Source organism: Pseudorca crassidens, chromosome 10, assembly GCF_039906515.1.
Source record: "Pseudorca crassidens isolate mPseCra1 chromosome 10, mPseCra1.hap1, whole genome shotgun sequence".
Taxonomy (NCBI): Eukaryota; Metazoa; Chordata; class Mammalia; order Artiodactyla; family Delphinidae; genus Pseudorca; species Pseudorca crassidens.
In genome coordinates, this window is record NC_090305.1 from 44,030,695 (window position 1) to 44,050,742 (window position 20,048).

At 41.3% G+C, this 20,048-nt stretch overlaps 1 protein-coding gene across 30 annotated transcripts in view; it reads right to left on the bottom strand.

Moving 5' to 3' along the window:
* DST (dystonin) overlaps positions 1 to 20,048 on the bottom strand; it is a 499,741-nt gene that overhangs the window by 16,163 nt on the left and 463,530 nt on the right. For all 30 annotated transcript variants that reach the window (XM_067753487.1, XM_067753485.1, XM_067753482.1 and 27 more), the window contains 11 exons: positions 19,795 to 19,965; positions 18,797 to 18,952; positions 18,387 to 18,593; positions 15,202 to 15,321; positions 12,373 to 12,542; positions 10,678 to 10,837; positions 8,087 to 8,281; positions 7,449 to 7,577; positions 2,539 to 2,682; positions 1,690 to 1,878; positions 441 to 567 (listed from right to left, as the gene is read on the bottom strand). In XM_067753487.1, coding sequence (XP_067609588.1) covers positions 441 to 567; positions 1,690 to 1,878; positions 2,539 to 2,682; positions 7,449 to 7,577; positions 8,087 to 8,281; positions 10,678 to 10,837; positions 12,373 to 12,542; positions 15,202 to 15,321; positions 18,387 to 18,593; positions 18,797 to 18,952; positions 19,795 to 19,965 — 1,768 coding nt within the window. The remainder of the gene's footprint in view (positions 1 to 440; positions 568 to 1,689; positions 1,879 to 2,538; positions 2,683 to 7,448; positions 7,578 to 8,086; positions 8,282 to 10,677; positions 10,838 to 12,372; positions 12,543 to 15,201; positions 15,322 to 18,386; positions 18,594 to 18,796; positions 18,953 to 19,794; positions 19,966 to 20,048) is intronic.

Sequence of the window (20,048 nt, forward strand, 5' to 3'; positions counted from 1 at the left end):
AGTGGTTAAGAATCCGCCTGCCAATGCAGGGGACACGGGTTCGAGCCCTGGTCCAGGAAGATCCCACATGCCGTGGAACAACTAAGCCTATGTGCCACAACTACTGAGCCCGCGTGCCACAACTACTGAAGCCCGTATGCCTAGAGCCCGTGCTCTGCAACAAGAGAGGCCACTGCAATGAGAAGCCTGCACACCGCAACGAAGAGTAGCCCCCGCTCACCACAACTAGAGAAAGCCCGCATGCAGCAACAAAGACCCAACACAGCCAAAGATAAATAAATTAATGAAAAAAAGAAAAAGAAAGAAAGAAAACCTTTTATGATTGAGAGCTCACGTAGAATCACCTATGGCTCCAAAATGTCAAACCATAACTCAAAATAAAAGGAAACTAACTTCCTTGCTTAACCATCCTCATGTTAAAGAAATTAGCCACTGCTTACTTCCTGCTCGCCCCTTATCCAAGACCGGAATGTGGGAATGTAAGGAGGGGTCCGCCACTCTCCTCTTGTAGGTCTTGGTGACTTTGTCCACGTCAGGTTGTTTTCTGGTCATTTCCTCCATGAAGGTCTGAAAGAAAGAAATGATGTCAACTAGATACAAGTATATCAGAGAAAAACATCTTTAGAAATGAACTAAAAACGAGAAGATAAAAGGACCATACTATCATTTCTGAAAAAAGAATAAAACATGTTTTATCTAGGATAAAAAAAAATCTAACCATCATAATACAGTATTTACAGACTACAAAATGTTAATAGGTGATAAGTAACTACAGTGTTACAAAAGCAACTTGTTTTATTTGAAGACCACAGGGGGAGCAGCTGCATGAGGAACACAACCTGTCTGTGCACCAGCCAGGACCAAGCTTCCAAGCTCTCCCTGAAGAATCTTAAAGTGAGCATTTGTCTACAAAGGAACGAGTTAGCTGGGGTGTCTCTAGGGCTTTCCTGCGACACATCTCACCTACATATCTGAAATACTTAAGATGGCTTTGATATACAGTGACATAAAGCATATCCACATAAATGTGGATACATTTAAAATATCCCTATCAATAAATCTACTCTACCAAGGAGGGTCAAAGTCATTCAGGTTCAAGTTTACATTTAAAAGGTTTGACTATGTTGCCATTTATCTCATCTCCTTGGACTTTTTATCATGGTTGACCAGGTGTCCCTGTATCTGGAATCTGTCGCAAGGGCAGAGACTGGTGAAAAGTGATGGGAAAAGGAGAAGGCAGAAAAAAGTGAGAAGTGAAGAAACACATTTCTGGAATGTCTGTCACACTGGAGGACACTGACACTTTAATGCCTCGGTTGACAGAGACACTTCAGGGCCATCACAGGCATCGATATCTTATACGTTTATCAAAATACGACAGCAATAGTGGGAAGCAGCCGCACAGCACAGGGACGGGGGGAGCCCATCTGAGATGCGAGCACAGCTCCATGGATGGGGCCGAAAGGGAGGAGCGTGGGAAGGTCACACAGGGCAGGAGACACCAGCAAAACTAAGTGACTCTCCAGAGAGAAGCTCCAGGGCAGCAGTGGCGTCAGAAACTCGGTGGAGGAGTTGAGGAGGAGTGTGTCTGAGGAAGTGAAGGTAAGAAGCACAGAGCAGTCTTCTGAGAAGTACAGTGTGAAGCAAAGACAGTGTCTGAGAAGGCAGGTTAGGATGACATCTATTTACCTGGTGTTCTGCAATGAGGGCTTTCACCTCTTCAATCTCCTGCGGGATGACCTCTTTATCCTTGTCGCTCAGTGTGGTTTCAGCCCACTGCAACCAGGCCAGCAGGGCTTCCAGCAACTCCTGCTTGGCGATGAGTCCTGCCAGGGCACTGGCTAGTCTCTGCTGGTGCTGCTTTGCCCAGGCCAGTACCTGATGGAGAAAACAACTGCTCTGAATTTCTTCCATCTCAGTGAATAATGTAACTGATGTAACATACACCACACTTAAATGTAAATTAGGATCATCCCAGGCTAGATCCATAACTCTCTGGTCTTTCTAGATCCCATCAGTGGTACCAAGACCCAGCCTGTGGAGGACCCAGGAGCCCTTTGTGATGGCTGTCACCCTCAGAAGTTTAGATGTACGTCAATCACCCAGGCTTCCCTTTGCCTGCTAATTTAAGTTCAAACATGCATTCCCTGAAGAATCACATATGCTCACTCTGTGTAGCACAGAGTGGAAATAAAAATAGCTAAGATCTTAAATACAGAATGAATTCACTTGTGTGTGCAATTCATTCCACAAGCATAGACGGCTCTGAAAAACCTATTCAACAGACGTGATCTGGAAGTGGACAGAAAGTCCTACAGTGAACCACATAGTTTCAGGGACATAGCTGCAGAATGCTTGTAACTTTTTAAAGAAAAGTGGGTGGCAGAGACAGGTAACACACAGAAGAATGGTCTTGTGAAGAACATACCCTTAGGTTCCCACAGCCATAAATACGTCATTAATTGCCCGAGTTTCCACGCCCCCTCCCCTGACTCTCAAAGCTCCAGCTGCTCTAAAGATGGACTGAGATGCACGGACCTCCTCGAATCTGGCCCGGATGATGGTAATCCAGTGCTTGACGGTGGTGATGGAGTCTGGGTGGCAGATGGCCAGGATGGAGTCTCCCATGCTGGTGGCTTTGTTGAGGGCAGCGCGCTTTTCTTCCAGTCTCTTCATGAATTCCTACAGCATAAACAAAGACGCACGGGCTGAAACTAAAAGGCCAGCAACGTCCACTGGACTGTCAGAGCTAAACCAATAAGCAAGAACTTACATCGGTTTATTCACAGCTGGAAATCATCCACCGAGTGAGGAATTAAGGGAGGAGAAGGGACAGTAATCGGATAAAGTACCTTCTCACACTATCTCAAGATCCAACTACAGGATACTATCTCATGCTTTACAAAATACATTAAACAAAAAAGACACTCTCCTAAATTTGAATACATTATAATTATATTCGTAGAGGCAAGAATTGGGACAGATACTAAGCCAGCGATAGAAACAATATGGATTGCAAAAAAAAAAAAAACGTTCTAGCAAATACGACGAGGAGGTTAGTATTCAAAGTAGCATTAACCGTGTCAGGGATGATAGGAATGTGTATCCAAAAAGTGCCAAGGAAGACAGCAGACTGGCAGGGAACTAGAAAGGCCTGGGTTGTGGGAGAGAAGGCCCAGCGTCCAGTGGGGAAGGAGTTGAGTGAGTCTGGAGCAAGTGGGCCTGACAGCGGCCAGCCTCTGGGAAAAATGTCCCTTAAAGGGCAGTAAAAAGAGCGACTCTCAGCCCTGGAAGGATGAATACACCTCAACAGGCTTTGGAAGGCTGTCAAATCAACCTTTTTATAAATGTCTCACATACTTTACTTTCTACCATCAGAACTGTACTCACAGATTCATGGATCACAGAACTCTGAAAGCGGGGCTAAAAAATGAGGACTTTTGCCCCCCAAAATGTGAGGCATTTGGGCACATGCTTGTGGGGCACATGCTTCCCAAACCCTGCACTGAATTTCAAACATCCACTGACCCCTCCAATCTACCTGGAACCCACACTAAGAAGGATTCCTTCCACACCTGACAAGGGTGCCAGGGGATGGATGGCACTTGTGTTACCCACGCCGTGTAACCAGGGGGTCAGAAAGTATAGGTGTTCACATCTAGTGACCTTTTGTTTCTAAACCTCTGAAGCAGCTGTCATACGCCTCCTACCTTGGCATTTCACTCTAATAAAATATTTTGTTTATATGCACAGCTACTAGATTGTTAAGGTCCACAAGATCAAAAGACTGTGTCTTATTCAATTTTGTACCTGTGTGAGTGAATAAATGCTTTTTAACCTTTATTTCCACATTTTTACCATTGGGGAGTCCAGGTTCAATTACTCTGCTAACATGACCTACTTTTTATTTTTATTTATGTATTTATTTTAATTTAATTTTTATTTCATATTGGAGTATAGTTGATTTACAATGTTGTGTTAGTTTCAGGTATACAGCAAAGTGATTCAGTTATACATATACATATATCCATTCTTTTTCAGATTAGGTTCTTTTCCCATATAGGTTATTACAGAACACTGAGTAGAGCAGAGTTCCCTGTGCTATATACTACAGTAGGTCCTTGTTGGTTACCTATATTATATATAGTACTGTGTATATGTTACTCCCAAACTCCTAACTTATCCCTCTCCCCACCTTTCCCCTTTGGTAACCATAAGCAAATGAAATTATTTACAAAACAGAAACAGACTCACAGACTTTGATGACCTACTTTTTAAATGTCATGACCTACCTTAAAAATATTTTAATTTTCCCCAAAACAGACCCCTTTTAAGTGAAAGGAAACAAACTTTACTAGGAAGAGAAAACCAGAAGGTTAAGAACAGCTGTGCTTTTCCAGAGGCGAGCTGATCCAATCATGTACTTTTAATCACTCCCACACTGGGCGCCCAGCTCCCACTGGAAACACTGTGGACTGGGTACCAACTCCTGACAGCACCCCGGGCTCTTCCAGGCCAGTCTGAGTGCTGCCTCAGTGGTTTGTGCTCACATGGGAAAATCTGCCAATTTTAGAAGTTGGATTATATTGAGAGGGCTCTAGTCTAAGAAATTAAATATTCTGTTTTTCTTCTATTGGTGAGAATGTGTGAAGGGAAGCAAAAGAAATGAAACAGAACGAACAATATCACTGCAAAATATTATTACAGAGAAGCACTTTATAAAATTGCATGCAATTGTATGCTAATTTAAAATGTTTAAAGATAATCTGTTCTTGAAACCAGTACCCCTCCCGGGATGCCTGCCTCCTGATGTTTCTGGGGGTTTCCTGGCCCTGCTGTGAGGGTGGTGATACCACAGGTAGCCTCGGTTCTGTAGGGCATATATGCACCCTGGGCTTCAGGGGACACTCTTGACACCCAAACTCTAGTATGTCAGTGGAACCCAAAGCAGCTGATGGTCAGCCTATGGTAACATAAACTAGATTTTCAAAACATTTAACTGAATCAAAAATGTACAGTAAATGTGATGTAATTTTCCTGCTCTTACAGGCCAGCTTCAACTTGAAAAAGTGTATGCAGCATTTCATTCCTCCAGATAATGTTATACAAGCTCGCATCCCTTTTATTAACAACAAGGCAATATTTCATTGCTATAGCGTAAGCAGCCCATCATTGAGAGAGCATCGTAATTAACATAAGAAGTCACCAAAGATGATGTCACCCATGCTACAATGGAATTAATTATGTATTTCCAACTTGACCTTGCAACACCAGGTTATTCAGTGGTACTAAAAAGATCCTTTACCGTTTATAGGAAATGCTGACATCAATACTAAATACACTGAAGTCAACAGGCACATGAAAAGATGCTCAACATCACTAATTATGAGAGAAATGCAAATCAAAACTACGAGATACCACCTCACACGGGTTAGAGTGGCCATCATTAAAATGTCTACAAATGCTGGAGAGGGTGTAGAGAAACGGGAACCCTCCTACACTGTTGGTGGGAATGTAAATTGGTGCAGCCACTATGGAGAATAGTGTGGAGGTTCCTCAGAAAACTGAAAATAGAGCTACCACATGATCCAGCAATCCCACTTCTGGGCATGTATCCAGACAAAACTATAATTCAAAAAGATACATGCACCCCTATGTTCATAGCAGGACTGTTCACAATAGCCAAGACATGGAAACAACCTAAGTGTCCATTGACAGATGACTGGATAAAGAAGAGATGGTACCTATATAGAATGGACTACTACTCAGCCATAAAAAGTATGAAATAATGCCACATGCAGCAACATGATACAGCTAGAGATTATCACACTAAGTGAAGTAAGTCATAAAGAGAAAGACAAATACCACATGATATCACTTATATCATGTGATATAAGTGATCTACAAAACAGAAACAGACTCATGGAAATAGAGAACTGACTTGTGGTTGCCAAGGGGGAATGCATTGGGTGAGGGATGGAGTGGGAGGCTGGGGTTAGCAGATGTAAGCTTTTATATATAGAATGGATAAGCAACAAGGTCCTACTGTAATGCATAGAGAACTATATTCAATATCCTATGATAAACCATAATGGAAAAGAATATTTAAAAAAAGAATGTATATATGTGTATAACTGAATCACTTTGCTGTACAGCAGAAATTAACACAGCATTGTAAATCAACTATACTTCAAAAAAAAAAAAAAAGAATAGAAAAAAACCCTCAAGATACTTAATTTTCAGAACACTACACCCCAGGTGGAAGAATACTACACTGAGTATTAGCATTGCTAACTCCTGACTTTTAGAGTCAAAGGTTAAAAAAATTATCTGTTAAGAACTCTCTGGACCACTCTCTTAAGGGTTTTGCTAGTCCTATGCATCGCCACAGGAATAATTTTGACCTGAAAATTCAACGGCCAGATTTTTACTTGGTTAACTTTTTTTTTTTTTGGTGGTACGCGGGCCTCTCACTGTTGTGGCCTCTCCCGTTGCAGAGCACAGGCTCCGGACGCGCAGGCTCAGCGGCCACGGCTCACGGGCCCAGCTGTTCTGCGGCATGTGGGATCTTCCCGGACCAGGGCACGAACCCGTGTCCCCTGCATCGGCAGGTGGACCCTCAACCACTGCACCACCAGGGAAGCCCTGGTTAATTATTTAATAGTATATCTACTTACATAATCCATTTTTTATTTATAATTTATAAATGGGTTACTTCTCAAAAGAATTTAAAGCAGCTCTTGATTAAAAACAGAATTGGCAGAGGTTTAAAAATAAAATTTGAAGACCAGTTATTAAACTACTTGCTTGTCTTGCTTACAAAGGTAAAAATCATTAATTGACAATTCTAATGGTTATAATTTGATAAATGTCATACTGCTCAGTAAGGAAGTTTCATCTTTGAAATGCACATCTAAGTGCAACAAAATTGACCAGTTTTGCTCAGGAGCCAAAGAGTTCCCTAGAAAAATGTGCTTCCTGGAGATAGGAAAACAGAGTGACTAGTTTTATTTTATTTTATTTTTTTAATTGAAGTATATTATAGTTTTGTCTGGATATATGCTCAGGAGTGGGATTGCTGGATCATATGGCAGCTCTATTTTTAGTTTTCTGTGGAACCTCCATACTGTTCTCCACAGTGGCTGCACCAACTTACATTCCCACCAACAGTTTAGGAGGGTTCCTTCAGAGTGACTAGTTTTAAAATAACCACCTTCTATAAAGACGACATTAAAAAACAAAAATAGCCACACACACATGTGCGTAGTTGCATGGGGACACACCTATGTAAGGAAGGAGGATACAGATAAATTCTCAAACATACCAGATCTTTCACTACTTCTCAGGAAGGAAGATATTCATGCAGTTGGTATTTGCAATCATGAGTCCATTTTCTCTACTTTGTTTGTCTTTCTCACTTATTTTTACTGAGCATTTATGTAACTCACTTTATGCTGATCAATGAGAGTCCGAAGAGCATCCTCATCGTCTGGGAGAATGCCATGGAAACGAAGGGTCTGCTCCGCTTCCGCCAGCCACTCCAGGAGGGCGTGGACCACCGAGTGAAACTCCTCTGCCTAATGGTTCACATGCACCCCAAAAAAGATTCCCAAACATGCTTGTTAGTAGAGTCAAGTCTTCCTCTCAATGGAAAAAAAAAAGTCTTAAATTTAAACTGATTCATTATACCCATTATTCCCATTAAAAAGATAAAGATACATGGTGCTGCATTTTACAAAAGTAAGAAAACATCTAATCCGTCAAAAAGGCCTATGTGAAGAATAATTCACCATTTTAACAATCTGATGTGAGATGAATGGCAGCCCATTATACATTCTAGCTGAAAAAAAGACTCAAACAGCACTTTTACGGGAAGATTAGAAAGCCTCCCTCTGTTGAGTCACTTAAATTCTTTGGGGAGGAGTTGGGCGGGGAGCGGACCCACGCAATGATGCTCTAAGGACTTCCTCCCCATGACTATCCTGGCTGAGACACAGGAGCCCTGTGGTCCTTCAGAACAGCGGTTCCTGTTGGGGGTGCAGGATCTTTGTCAGCACACCCAGCAGCTGTAACCCCAGGGCTTTACCTGGCGCAGAGCTGCTTCTAGGCGGGTCTGCTTGGATATGGAGAGTGCACACACCGTCTCCCAGCGTGTGCTCAGCTCCTGCATCTGGACCCTGACCCAGGAGGAGTCATCCTGGCTGCCCTCTATGAGCTCCCGGGCCGAGCGCTTCAGGGCCTGCACGCTGCTGGTCCTCTTCCCCAGCTCCTTCTGGAAGACCTAAGACCAAATTTTAAAAAATTAATTTTAAATTACAAAGCCCAAACAGTAAGACATACTATATGAAATATGTATGTGCACATAACATCATGTATGGCTCTCCAAGACCTACAGTTTAATGACCCATGTTTTCCGCAGAATCTGCAGAAAATAAGACAAGACACACCGCTCCTGTGAGGGCACCGTCAAGTCTAGGCTTGTATCAATTTGCTCCTCAATTTTGTAATGTTTTCCTGAGTGAATGTTATTTTTTAAATGACATGTTGGACTTAAAGAATGGTGGTCACCCTTCTTTATTTCAATCCCATGCAAAAATGCATCACAACTTCTTTTCTGTGATACTTTGTGAGGGTGTCCCAATCCCTCTGGAATCATTACTGTGTGCGCCCAGTGTGTGCTGGCCACCACACTGCTCTCCATCAGCAAACACACCTAAGAGACTGACCGGTAACTAAGCAGCCCTTGGAGACAACAGCAGGGCTGGCACATCCTCTTTTTTTCCCTCTAACAATCCTTTGTTGTAGCTTTCACAGGATCCTGGGCACTAACCCATAACGTCAAATTTTAGAGGCTTGACTCCTTAATCTGTCACCTTGGAGGAAAAGCTTTTTATTTTTCTCTCCCACCCAATTTTGATGAACTCTGATGTGCCAAGGGTTAAAGTGGCTTCTTTTGGTCCCGGACTAAATCCATTTCTGACCCAAGAGTCTGTCTGCAACCAGATCTTTCAAATAACCAACTTCATATATAAACTAAAATCAGCTTATTCTTCTAAGAAATCATCACAAATGAATATTACCAAGCACATTTTATCCTTCTGACTCTATCCATGAGTTTCTATTCTGATACTCAGACCATTCATAAAAGTGAGACTGTCGAAAATAATCCAGAAACAGTGTGATGAGTTCTTTGCTGATTTCACTCTGATAGTGTTAAATGAGGTGTGCCCGCAGAGATAAACACACACACACACACACACACACACACACACACACACACACACACACATGAACAAACACACATGCACAAACACACAGATACAAGGTACAGCGTCTAACTCTCCCTTTTGTGACAGGACTAGTCCCACGGTTCTGAGCAGGCTTTCCAATGTACTTTGTATACTTAAACTTCTTATTGGGGCTTCCAATTGTATTACTAATGCTGAATGATTAATTCATTCTTGTTGACCTTTAGTATATAAAAAACCAGCCAAGTGCCTAGGGGAGTAAATATTTAGACAGTGAGCTTCTAAAAATGGCATTTATGTACAAAGTAACATTACATTATTCATCAGTCATTGAAGGAGTGCCAGGGGATGCAAAAGTTTGTATTAATCATGCACAAAACATTTGTTTCAATATAGGCAAAGCAACATAGTTTAAAGTTTTTAAAATGTTTGTAGGCCAGATCAATGTTCTTCATCTATTCTCTCATTTTCTGTTAATGTTCAAACATAACAAACTCTCTTCTATGGGTATAATGAGATAATGGAACGAGAAAAGGGGAAATAAATATGCAAAAGGACCAATTATTTTAAAAAGAACAGGTAAGATCAAAATAGCATGAGCAGGGAGGTATAAAGAGAACATTTTAAAATGAAATACGTTTTCTGAACTGAAAAATTATAGAGAGGAATATGACATGAATTCAAGTGTAGTGCTGTAAGAAAATTGTATATATAAAGCCAACCATCCTACATTAGTACTGGGCCTCATGCTGTTTTCAAGGTTCTTTAAGTTGTAACAGTATTTGATCACAATTTAGGACCTTACACTCAGTATATCTCTGGGACGTCTCAAATACCACCTTTGATTTGTACAACAGATTGACATACATATCAGGAGACGGCAAGGAAACCAATTTTCTTGAAGTAATAACTGAATCCCTAATGGCATACGCTGTTGTCTCTTAAACTGCTACAGGTCAAGGGGCAAGGTTAAAACTGCTTTTGAGAAAAAGAGAAGCAGCTGATCATGACCCCCACAGATCATGTCACACATCTAGCACTTCAGCAATGACCTAGTTCCAGGTCACCGAACGAACGATTTTAAATTATATCACATAATTACCTAAATGAATAACAAAAGATACTAAAACATTCTTGAAAAACGTTTTAAAGTGCCAGACAATGAAATCACTTTTCAAGTTCTAGCAAGGTTTCGGATAGGGAAATTTAAAACCAAAGTATTTCACTGATACTGAAGTAATTTTCCTGCATCACTTTTAAAGCTGGCTTCCTTGTTCTCCTCAAATGTCACATATTTCAGTATTAAAGACTATTATGTAGCATGACAGATACTCTGTAGATTTTTACAAAGCTAAATTAAGTGGTTACAGTTCCCTCTACATTCAGAATAATCAAGCAAGATAAAATAAAATGTCCCAGATAACAATACCTTGTGATTATCGATCAGATTCATCACTAGATCGATGTCTCCGTGGACAGGCTGGTCCTCAGCCAGCTGGGGCTCAACCCTGTACAGCCAGTCAATGAGGGCCTGCAGGGCGTCTGTGAATTGCCCAGAAAATAAGAGGGCTTCTTCCAATTTGTTTTGTCTAGGGGAAAAAATGGGAAAAATCAATCTGAGCAACAAAAAAGCTGCCCTCTATATCCAAACATCTAAAAAACATCCACAAAGGCTAAGCAGACCTCAAGAGGAAAAGCAGTATATTCGGACTCACTGCTGTTTCTCTGCTTTCCTTAGAAAATAACAAACTTCTCTCCAATTTTCTTTTCATTGCTTAAATCCATGGCACCTGTTCCAGGAAAATTCCCTCATCACCACCTCACGGGCCCTTTAGTTTCGTCATAAAAATATGCCTTTTCAATTAAATTGTGTTTTAAAGTATCATGCAGTAAGTTTGACCTTTGGGGTGTACAGTTCTATGGATTTTAAAACATGTATATGTTCATGTAACATCACCATAGTCAAGACCCAGAACAGTCTATCAACCCCAGATCTCCCTCAGGCTGGCTCTTCCTGGTCACAGTCTGCCTCCACGGCGGACACCTGCCACTCATGGATCTGTTCATCACTGTGACTTTCTATCTTTTCAAGAATGCCATATGAATTGTCGTGAAATCATTTATAGGACACTGTAAAAAGTATGTAACCTTCTGAGAGAAGATTTTATTGATTCTGAAAAACTAACACTAGGGCTTCCCTGGTGGTGCAGTGGTTGAAAGTCCGCCTGCCGATGCAGGGGACATGGGTTTGTGTCCCGGTCCAGGAAGATCCCACATGCCGTGGAACGGCTGGGCCCGTGAGCCATGGCCGCTGAGCCTGCGCGTCCGGAGCCTGTGCTCCGCAACGGGAGAGGCCACAACAGTGAGAGGCCCGTGTACCGCAAAACAACAACAACAACAACAAAAAAGACTAACACTAAAAACTTATTATGAAGTTCCCTAGAATGGAATATGATATTCTATTCAATTTGGATACTGACAAAAGTAATGAGACTAAGGATCAATGAAAAATTTGGAAACATGTATAAGATATGTGAACTCTTCAACTACTGTTTTAACTTTCTTAGCTACTTTAACATTTTTTTAACATTTTGGGTCTTCATGGTTGAAGTGTAGTGAGGAGGAGGGAGACTGGGAAGGGGTGGGTGGGGTCAAGCTGGTAGGACCCTGCTCGCCACAGTGACGGGGCCTGTATCCTAATCCACATCCAAGAGTTAGTCCCTAAAGGGTATGAAGCGGGGTTGGGGGGGAAGGGGGGGGTGACAAGATCCCACTTATACTTTAAGAAGACAGGCCTACTGGTGATGTGGAAACGGGACTGAGGAGGACCATGGCAGACCTGGGGACCAGTCCGAAGGCAGGCACTGTAGTCGCATGTGAGATGCGGGGAGGCTTGGAGAAGGATGTCATTTTTGAATGAACCAGGCACTTAAACGTAAATAATACTGAACAGCAAAGCCTCTGGGGGAGGCACTGTGTGTGCGGGGCATCGAGGATGAGCAGACATTCTCCAGGCAAAGGAGGTGTGTATTCAAGGTTCCAAACCCTGCCTGCAGAGCGCCAGGACCGTGACAGCTGCCAGGGGTCCAGCAAGGTGAGTGAGCGGCTGTCAGGCGCATCTCACCTCTCCACCGACTTCCCACAGATCGTGTCCCACTTGTCTCTGAGCTCACTCAGCATGTCATCCAGCTTCAGGTTGTCGTCAGCCAGGGAGGTCTTCTCCTTCAGAGAACGCCCAGTCCTGTTGGTGGTGTCGTAGACAGAATGCTTGGCTCCGAGGGATTTCTGAAACTCCTGTACATCCAACAAGAGAGCAGCATGCATTTCTACTTGGGATTGATACACAAATAGGTAAGAGACAGTGAAAAAGGCATTCCTCTTAAATAAATGGAGACATCAGCCATCATCAAGTCACATGGTGTAGTGCGTACTCAACAGGGAACACACCAGGGTAGAGAAGAACCTTTAAACTTTCAAATGGAAGGATTAACTTTTGGCAGAAGCTAAGCACCTACTATTATCAAGCACCTATTATTATTAAGAGCACCTAGTAGTATCAAAAAAAAAACCAATTTCAAAGCAAAACAAATCCTGAATCTCTTGTAGACATAAACTACAAACAGTATAAATAGTTATGGTAAAGTGGAATTGCTAATAAACTATTGAGAGACCCACGAGCCCAGAGAGGAAAATGTAGCTAATACTCTATGAGTAAGTATGGGTCCAGTCTGGACACAGAATGACCCAGTAATGTATAAACTTACTACAGTTGTTTTTTATTGTCAAAAAGATTTTCTGTCACACATTTTGGATTCTCACTGTAATGTTACATGTATTTTATCTGTGAGCCAGGATAAGGGGAAAAGAACCATAGCTTTGGTTCTGTGTTTGGACCCACTCATTCTAGGCATACCTGGGGAGGCCACGTCCCTCCTCACATCCACAACGCCCTACCCAAGTCTCGGAAGGTCTATAGATGACTTTCCACTACCAAACAGCTACATGGCTAATATGACACCTGTATTTTTCAGCTTTTACAGTGTTAGTGAACCCTTCATGTCTGTGTGTGTATATACGCATGTGGGGGAGGGATGAATTGTAATCTTTCTATATAACTCAATTATAAGCTTTCATAGAGCAGGGGTATTATCTCTGTAGGACCCTTAGCATCATCTTGCATTTTGTGGGTGTTTGTAAACATTTAATAGAAAGAGTAAGACAACTGCTATTGAATACATAATCTCAGTGATGAGAAGAAAAAAGGTCAACTTCATGGGCAGCTTAAAAGCTCATAAAATATCAAGGAAACACAAACATGGAGATTCTCAATCCTGGTAGCACATCAGAATCACCCCAGGCAGTAAAACGCTATGCAAATGTAATTTCCCAAAATAACCTCGAGGTTACAATTACCTAATAAATTGTATTGCCTTAAAAATGTTACACACTTGAAGTGTTTCACTAATACCACACTATATATATCTTTTATAATAGGAGGCAACTACATTTGGGAATTTTTTGGCAATAAATCCCATCACAATATGTCACTATTTCTGTAGTCTGTTTTCTGTAATTATTATGTTTTTCACGTTTTTCGAAACAGAACGCTAGCTTTAGAATCATGGTATCGACACAGATTTTCTTATACAAAACAAATGTTACAGCTGAATACAGGATAGAGTCAAACTTTTTAAAGACAAAAAGTATCCAAACGATGAACAGAAAAGACTTCTTTTAAGATAGGCTTAACGTACCCTGTTATCTCAGAGAAATGGTGACTGGTGACAGGTCTCACTAGGAAAAAGAAATCTAATAGGGTTCTTCACACATTCTTATTTCCAGGATTCTCTACTTTAAATATGCCGTATGCTTTCATCAGACTATGTAACACAACGTCTATGCTCAAGTTCACATAAGGCATTCTATTCTGAGAAGGAGGGGACGGGAAAGGGTGCTGGTCACCATCTCTGGGCTGCCAGTGCTAGATGGGGCAGCTCCCAGGCAGAGGGGCCATCAGGACAAGCCACTCGTAAGCCCTCATCCAGCCAAAGAAAGGACCTCAGCATGTTCCCCCATCATCCTAGGATCCTGACCCCTGCAGCTGGTCAGGCCCACTGACGGAAGCAACCAGCCTGGATGAACACGAGGGCTAGAATGTTCTGATGATGATAAAACTTATATCATTCAATCTTTTCCAGCATTTTAAAAGCTATCATGTTTCAAGCAATGATTTATATGTAGATGCCTAAGATTGTAAAATGGTTTGCAGGGACGGTCTCCTTTTACCCACATCCTCACCCTGAGGGCCGATGATCACTTTACAAACAGAATAACAGAAAGACCCAAATTCAAGAGAGTTGGGGAGGATGGGGGGAGGGATGTTCTTTGAATGGCATGTGGTAGGAATATAAAAGGCAGAAAATATAAAACACAGTGTCTCCATATCTTCTTGTCTACACAAGGAAGCCAGTGACTATGTGTCTTTGAGGGGAGGGGTGGAATTTCACACACATACACAGTAATACCAATTTAGGAAGTGGCAACCAATTTTCCCCACTGCACTGTATGTAGGAATATATATGGCAAAATCTACGTTCCTTTTAGTACATAATTATGTTCTGCATGGCATTTGGTCTATGAAAGAAATTACAAGACAAGGCAGTTGTGATAAACCGAAGTGCCAATGTTCGGCCTCTAGAAGTCCTTTATGTGTTTTAGACTGCGGAAGACTTCCAGTTTTAATTCAGTGAGTTTTCTTTTAACAATTAACCCTGGAATCATAATGGAATGAGCACTTGACCAATGTAAAGGGCAATTGGTTTTAAATTTAATACAGGTCCACGTTGGACAGCCTTTTTCTCCAGTGGTGAATAAATACACAATCAGGTAGGAATTTAAAAGTGACCCTGAGATATACAACGATACAATGTGCTTTTCTTAACTGCAGACCCACCTTATGCTGTGCCAGTTGTGCTTTGATTTTGTCTGGGTCGTTGGCAATTTCCAGTTCAGAATCCAAAGACTTCTCTGACTCTTCCAGCCACTCCATAAGCTTACTCCAAGCTTCATGGAACTGTAAAAGAAATTCACATCTTTGTCCAGAAAACTTTCAGGCATACTCACTAGATTTGAAATCTAGTACATTTCTAAACAGAAATTGATATTAATGAAAATGTTAACAATTATACATTCAAAATTCTCCCTGAAGAAGAACAAGAAAGAATATTTTCATCAGCAGATTACAAAATGTCTTGTTGACGCTCAGCTTTTGTGGTCATGCCCCGTGGTCACTTTGTTATAACTCATTCAAACATGTCAGCTTTAACAAAAATAGAAGTGAGCCTAGAAGCAGTTAGGGAGCATCAGGCAGAACGTCCCACCCTTTCTTTTGTTTAATAAATAATGTAAGCGTAGACTGGCATGCTTTGTATTATCCCATAGGTCTCTTACATTGCTTTTCATTTTTTTTCATTTGGTTTTCTGTCTGCTGTTCTGATTGGAATCTAAAATACAACACAAATGAACTTATCTACAAAACAGAAACAGACTCACAGACATAGAGAACAGACTTGTGGTTGCCAAGGGGGAGGGAGCGTGGGGGAGGGATGGAGTGGGAGTTTGGGATTAACAGATGCGAACTAGTATATATAGGATGCATAAATAACAGGGTCTTACTATATAGCACAGGGACCTATATTCAATATCCTGGGATAAACCATAGTGGAAAAAAACATGAAAAAGAATAGATAGATGTATAACTGAATCGCTTTGCTGTACAGCAGAAATTAAACACAACATTGTAAATCAACTATACGTCAATAAAACTAAAAAAATAATAATGTAAGCTTCCACTGTTGTCTCTTGACAGATCTGGATTTACTTCTAAGGTGGTGTTTAATTCTTATGCTAAGAAAGAGGTACAAAAAGGGAGAAGGGAAAGGATAAAGTTTGTAAATTCACTTTAACAAAAAGAGGGCATTACGTTCCTATTTAATGCAAAGACAGTTCAACATCTTTCTTGCTGCTATACAAATCCTCACATCAATGCCTGAGCCTCACATACTGGTTTTATACTTAAGAGCACCCACAATACTCGAGTTCTAACAAAACAATTATCTTTCGCGTCTAAAGCCTTGAACTATTCCGGTGCTATATATACTTGATTTCAGCTGTGGTCTCTTTTCTGCTTATCATAAAGAAATAGTAGGTACTATTTTTGGATACCAAACTAGAAAATTAGTTATAAATTATTTCTTCCAAGGAATTAAAGGGAACAGATACATGACAAAAACCTAAGTAATCAAAATAAAAACTGTTTTATATCAAAGAACATTAATAGTGAAATAACAAAAAGACATTTGATACTAAGCACAGTGAGAGCACAGAATCACAAAGCTGCAAGGGTCCACTGGAGACTGTCTTGTTAGAGACCTGCTCTCCCTACACGTCCCTCCCACAAATCTAATCAACTTAGACATGAAAACAGGGAGGCCAGAATAGGCACATAAATTGCCCAAGTCAGAGAACTACAGCCAAGATCTGAGCCAAAACCTGAGGTATTAGAACAAATAAATAAATAAACAGCTAGTGATGCCAGCTTGTCTTTTTTTTTGGCATGCAGGATCTTAGTTCCCTGACCAGGGATCGAACCCGTGCCCCCTGCAGTGGAAGCACAGAGTCCTGACCCCTGGACCGCCAGGGAAGTCCCTGTCAGCTTGTCTTTCTACAGACAGTACAGCTTATAACAACTGGATGGTAAGTACAATGGTACAAATGCACAGGTTCTGAGGCTGGTCCTGCTCTCAAAACTATTTAGAAGCCGTACAAATAGAAGAAATGCCATCCTTTTGCACCGAGAACAGTGGAGAATCCTTATCAATTCAATTCAACAGACTGAGAAAATAAAATTGACTCGATAGAGAAAGGAGGAAGAGGGTGGCCGACTGGCTACTGGTATCCATGAGACTTGAGTAAATCAGATGTTCATAACTCAAAATGCCTCCACTACAGACGACAGGGCTGCACACACGGCAAGAAAAACATCAGGCTTGGCATGAGGACTGTCTTAAAAAAACATCCGAGACCGATTCTATTCTAGAGACTCGTTTATTACATGGGACATACCATACCTCCCCCTCAAAAAGAGACATGTGGCCTGTAATCCAATCACAGGGCAATGTGTCATTTCGCCAGCCTTTAAACATTTTATGCTGGACAGTTTTAAATGCTGAAACACTGGACTCCCAGGTCATCCTCTGCATCACCCAGCCGAGCCTAGCTCCCCAAATGACTGCGCCCAACACCAATGCTGGACAAATGCAATGGAATGGGGCAGAAAGAGTCATTATAAAATTCACCCTCAGTATTATTACACGAAGTTCCTAGTAAAAATCAAAGATATATATGCCAAGCAAGGTGGGTGCATCTTCCTCTTCCCTGGAGTACAGAGATGCATAACTGCACTTCTCTGTGTTTACTCTAGAACAGAATATGAGTAACAGATGAAGGAAGGAAGGAAGGAAAGTTCCATGTGAGATTCTCTAGATTAAAAAAAGCAGCCCCCCAAGATTCAAACAGTTAATTTAAAGGTGGGATGAAGCTGTATCCAAATATTAGAGAAGAAAGGAAGCCCTGCCAACAAGTGTACGGATTTGGAGAGGTGAAGAGAAACAACCAGCTCAGGCCCAGAGTATGCCTTCAGAAAGCTGTCTGGGGGCTACACATGAGAAAGTCTGGTTTTGGAACTAAACACAAGTAGCAATATAAAAAAGCAGAATGCCTCACTCTAAGTATGAGAGTGGAGGTTGAAAGGCCAAGGAAAACCAACCAACCCAACAACAAAACTGTGGAGCCCTTTTTTGGGCCCCAATGATAACGGTCCATCTGTGATATCAAGATATGATCAGTCTTTCCAAGGCTGGTCCCCAGGGCCTGGAGTTGCTGCCAGGTCAGAAAGTGACGTCATCGTCCAAACTGAGGCCATGGCCTTTTTAGGAAATAAACACCTTGGCTTCACGCCATGATCGTTACACAAAGCACAGCCTGCCATAAAAGCACTTTAATAACATAACGTGTATTTAATAACATAACATAGACCTGATTCATTGCCAAGTTCAGAGGATCTTTATAAAGGTTTACCTGCTTGGCCCTCTTCCTTGCATCGTCCAAAGATCTTCCTCTTTCTACTAAGCGCTGGACCACTTTCTCCCAGCGGCTCTGTACACTGATAAGCAGATTCTTAATGAGAACGACATCTTGTTTCTGACTGAAATACTTCAGGTGGGTTCCAGTTTTGTCCAGCTCTATGATCTGCTCCCGGTGAGAATTTACTTCATTGGCAAAGACCTTTCCCAAAAAAAGGGAGGTGGGTACAATCAGAAACAAAGGAAAAATGGATCTATCTTGAAAATACTTCCAGGATCATAAGCTGGTTTCAAAGGACAAAAGAAAAGTGTTCAAACTACCAAATTTATGCTTTTGCCATTAAAACAGCCTGATGTCTAAAAAGGTCTGAGAAGGGAGTGCTGTCCATCCGGGATGCAGCTTACCTTGTGTTCATCAATTTGAAATAAGACGGTGTCCAAGATAAGGCTTGGCCTGGAAGCCATGTTTAGGGTCTGCTCCGCCTGGGTGAGCCAGTTGATGAAGTCCTGGAGGGAACTGTGGAATTCCATTGCCAAGGTGAGGGCCTCTTCCAGTTTAACCTGAAAAGACAGATTATTTAGTATTTCATGGTATTCAAGGTTTCCCGCCTCCCCACCTTCCCCGCCCCAGCAAGTTTAACCACTCTCTGGCAGATTTCCTCCCCATCCATACTTTATTTATGCATAGTCTATATCCCCCAAACAGTTTTTGAATACTGGCTAACCAAGCCCCTTCAAGTTTAGTGAGAAGCATCTCACTGCAGCTAAAACAATTTTAATATACACTAAAACTGTGGTTTGGGGACAATTAACCAGAGAATTACTAAATAGAATCTAGAAAAAGAAAATTTGACATGCATACAATTCATTTTGGAGGTCAAAATACTATGAAATATATATACATTATGCTCTGTCAGCAAGGGCATATAATCTAGTATTCCTAGCCTATCATTTTTATAGCATTAAATAGCAAGATTTTTAATTCTCCCTCATGGATTTTTGTTATGTAAGTGCTTATTATATGTACAATCATCTCACTTTCTTGGTCTCCCTCCCTCCTCACTCCCGCCAGACATACAGCCTGCCTTTTGCTTAATAAGTGTGATTAGAATTACTTAACCACCCAGAATTCCACTGGTTCACAGATTTAAACTATACCTAGTTAACACTTGACCTATGATATACCTTTATCTATGTCTGAACAGATTTCTTCAACTGTGTTCTCCTGCGTTAAGACAGAATACTATTTTCAGCTGAGCCCATGAAATGTCCAAACGTATACAAAGAAAATTTAAACATGAATCATTAGATGTTCCACTGACAATTCTACTCGGAGATAAGGTAAGACCCATGAAATGAAACAATGAAAACATTCATTCTATGATATTCATCAAGGCACATACTTTCCTTTCATTGAGCTTGGTTTCCACTGATTCCCATTTTTCTTTCAAGTTATTTATGTCTTGGTCAATATTTGTCTCTGCAGATTTGGGGCATCTTGCAAGCATCTGCTGGCCTTTCTGCATCAGACTCTTATATGTTTCTTCTTTAACATCAAAGGCAGCACAGATTTCCTAAATGGAGATATCCCCCCCGCCCCGCAAGTCATATCATTTTTAAGAGAACAAAATCTCAGAGCTCTTTTTCCATGTCATCA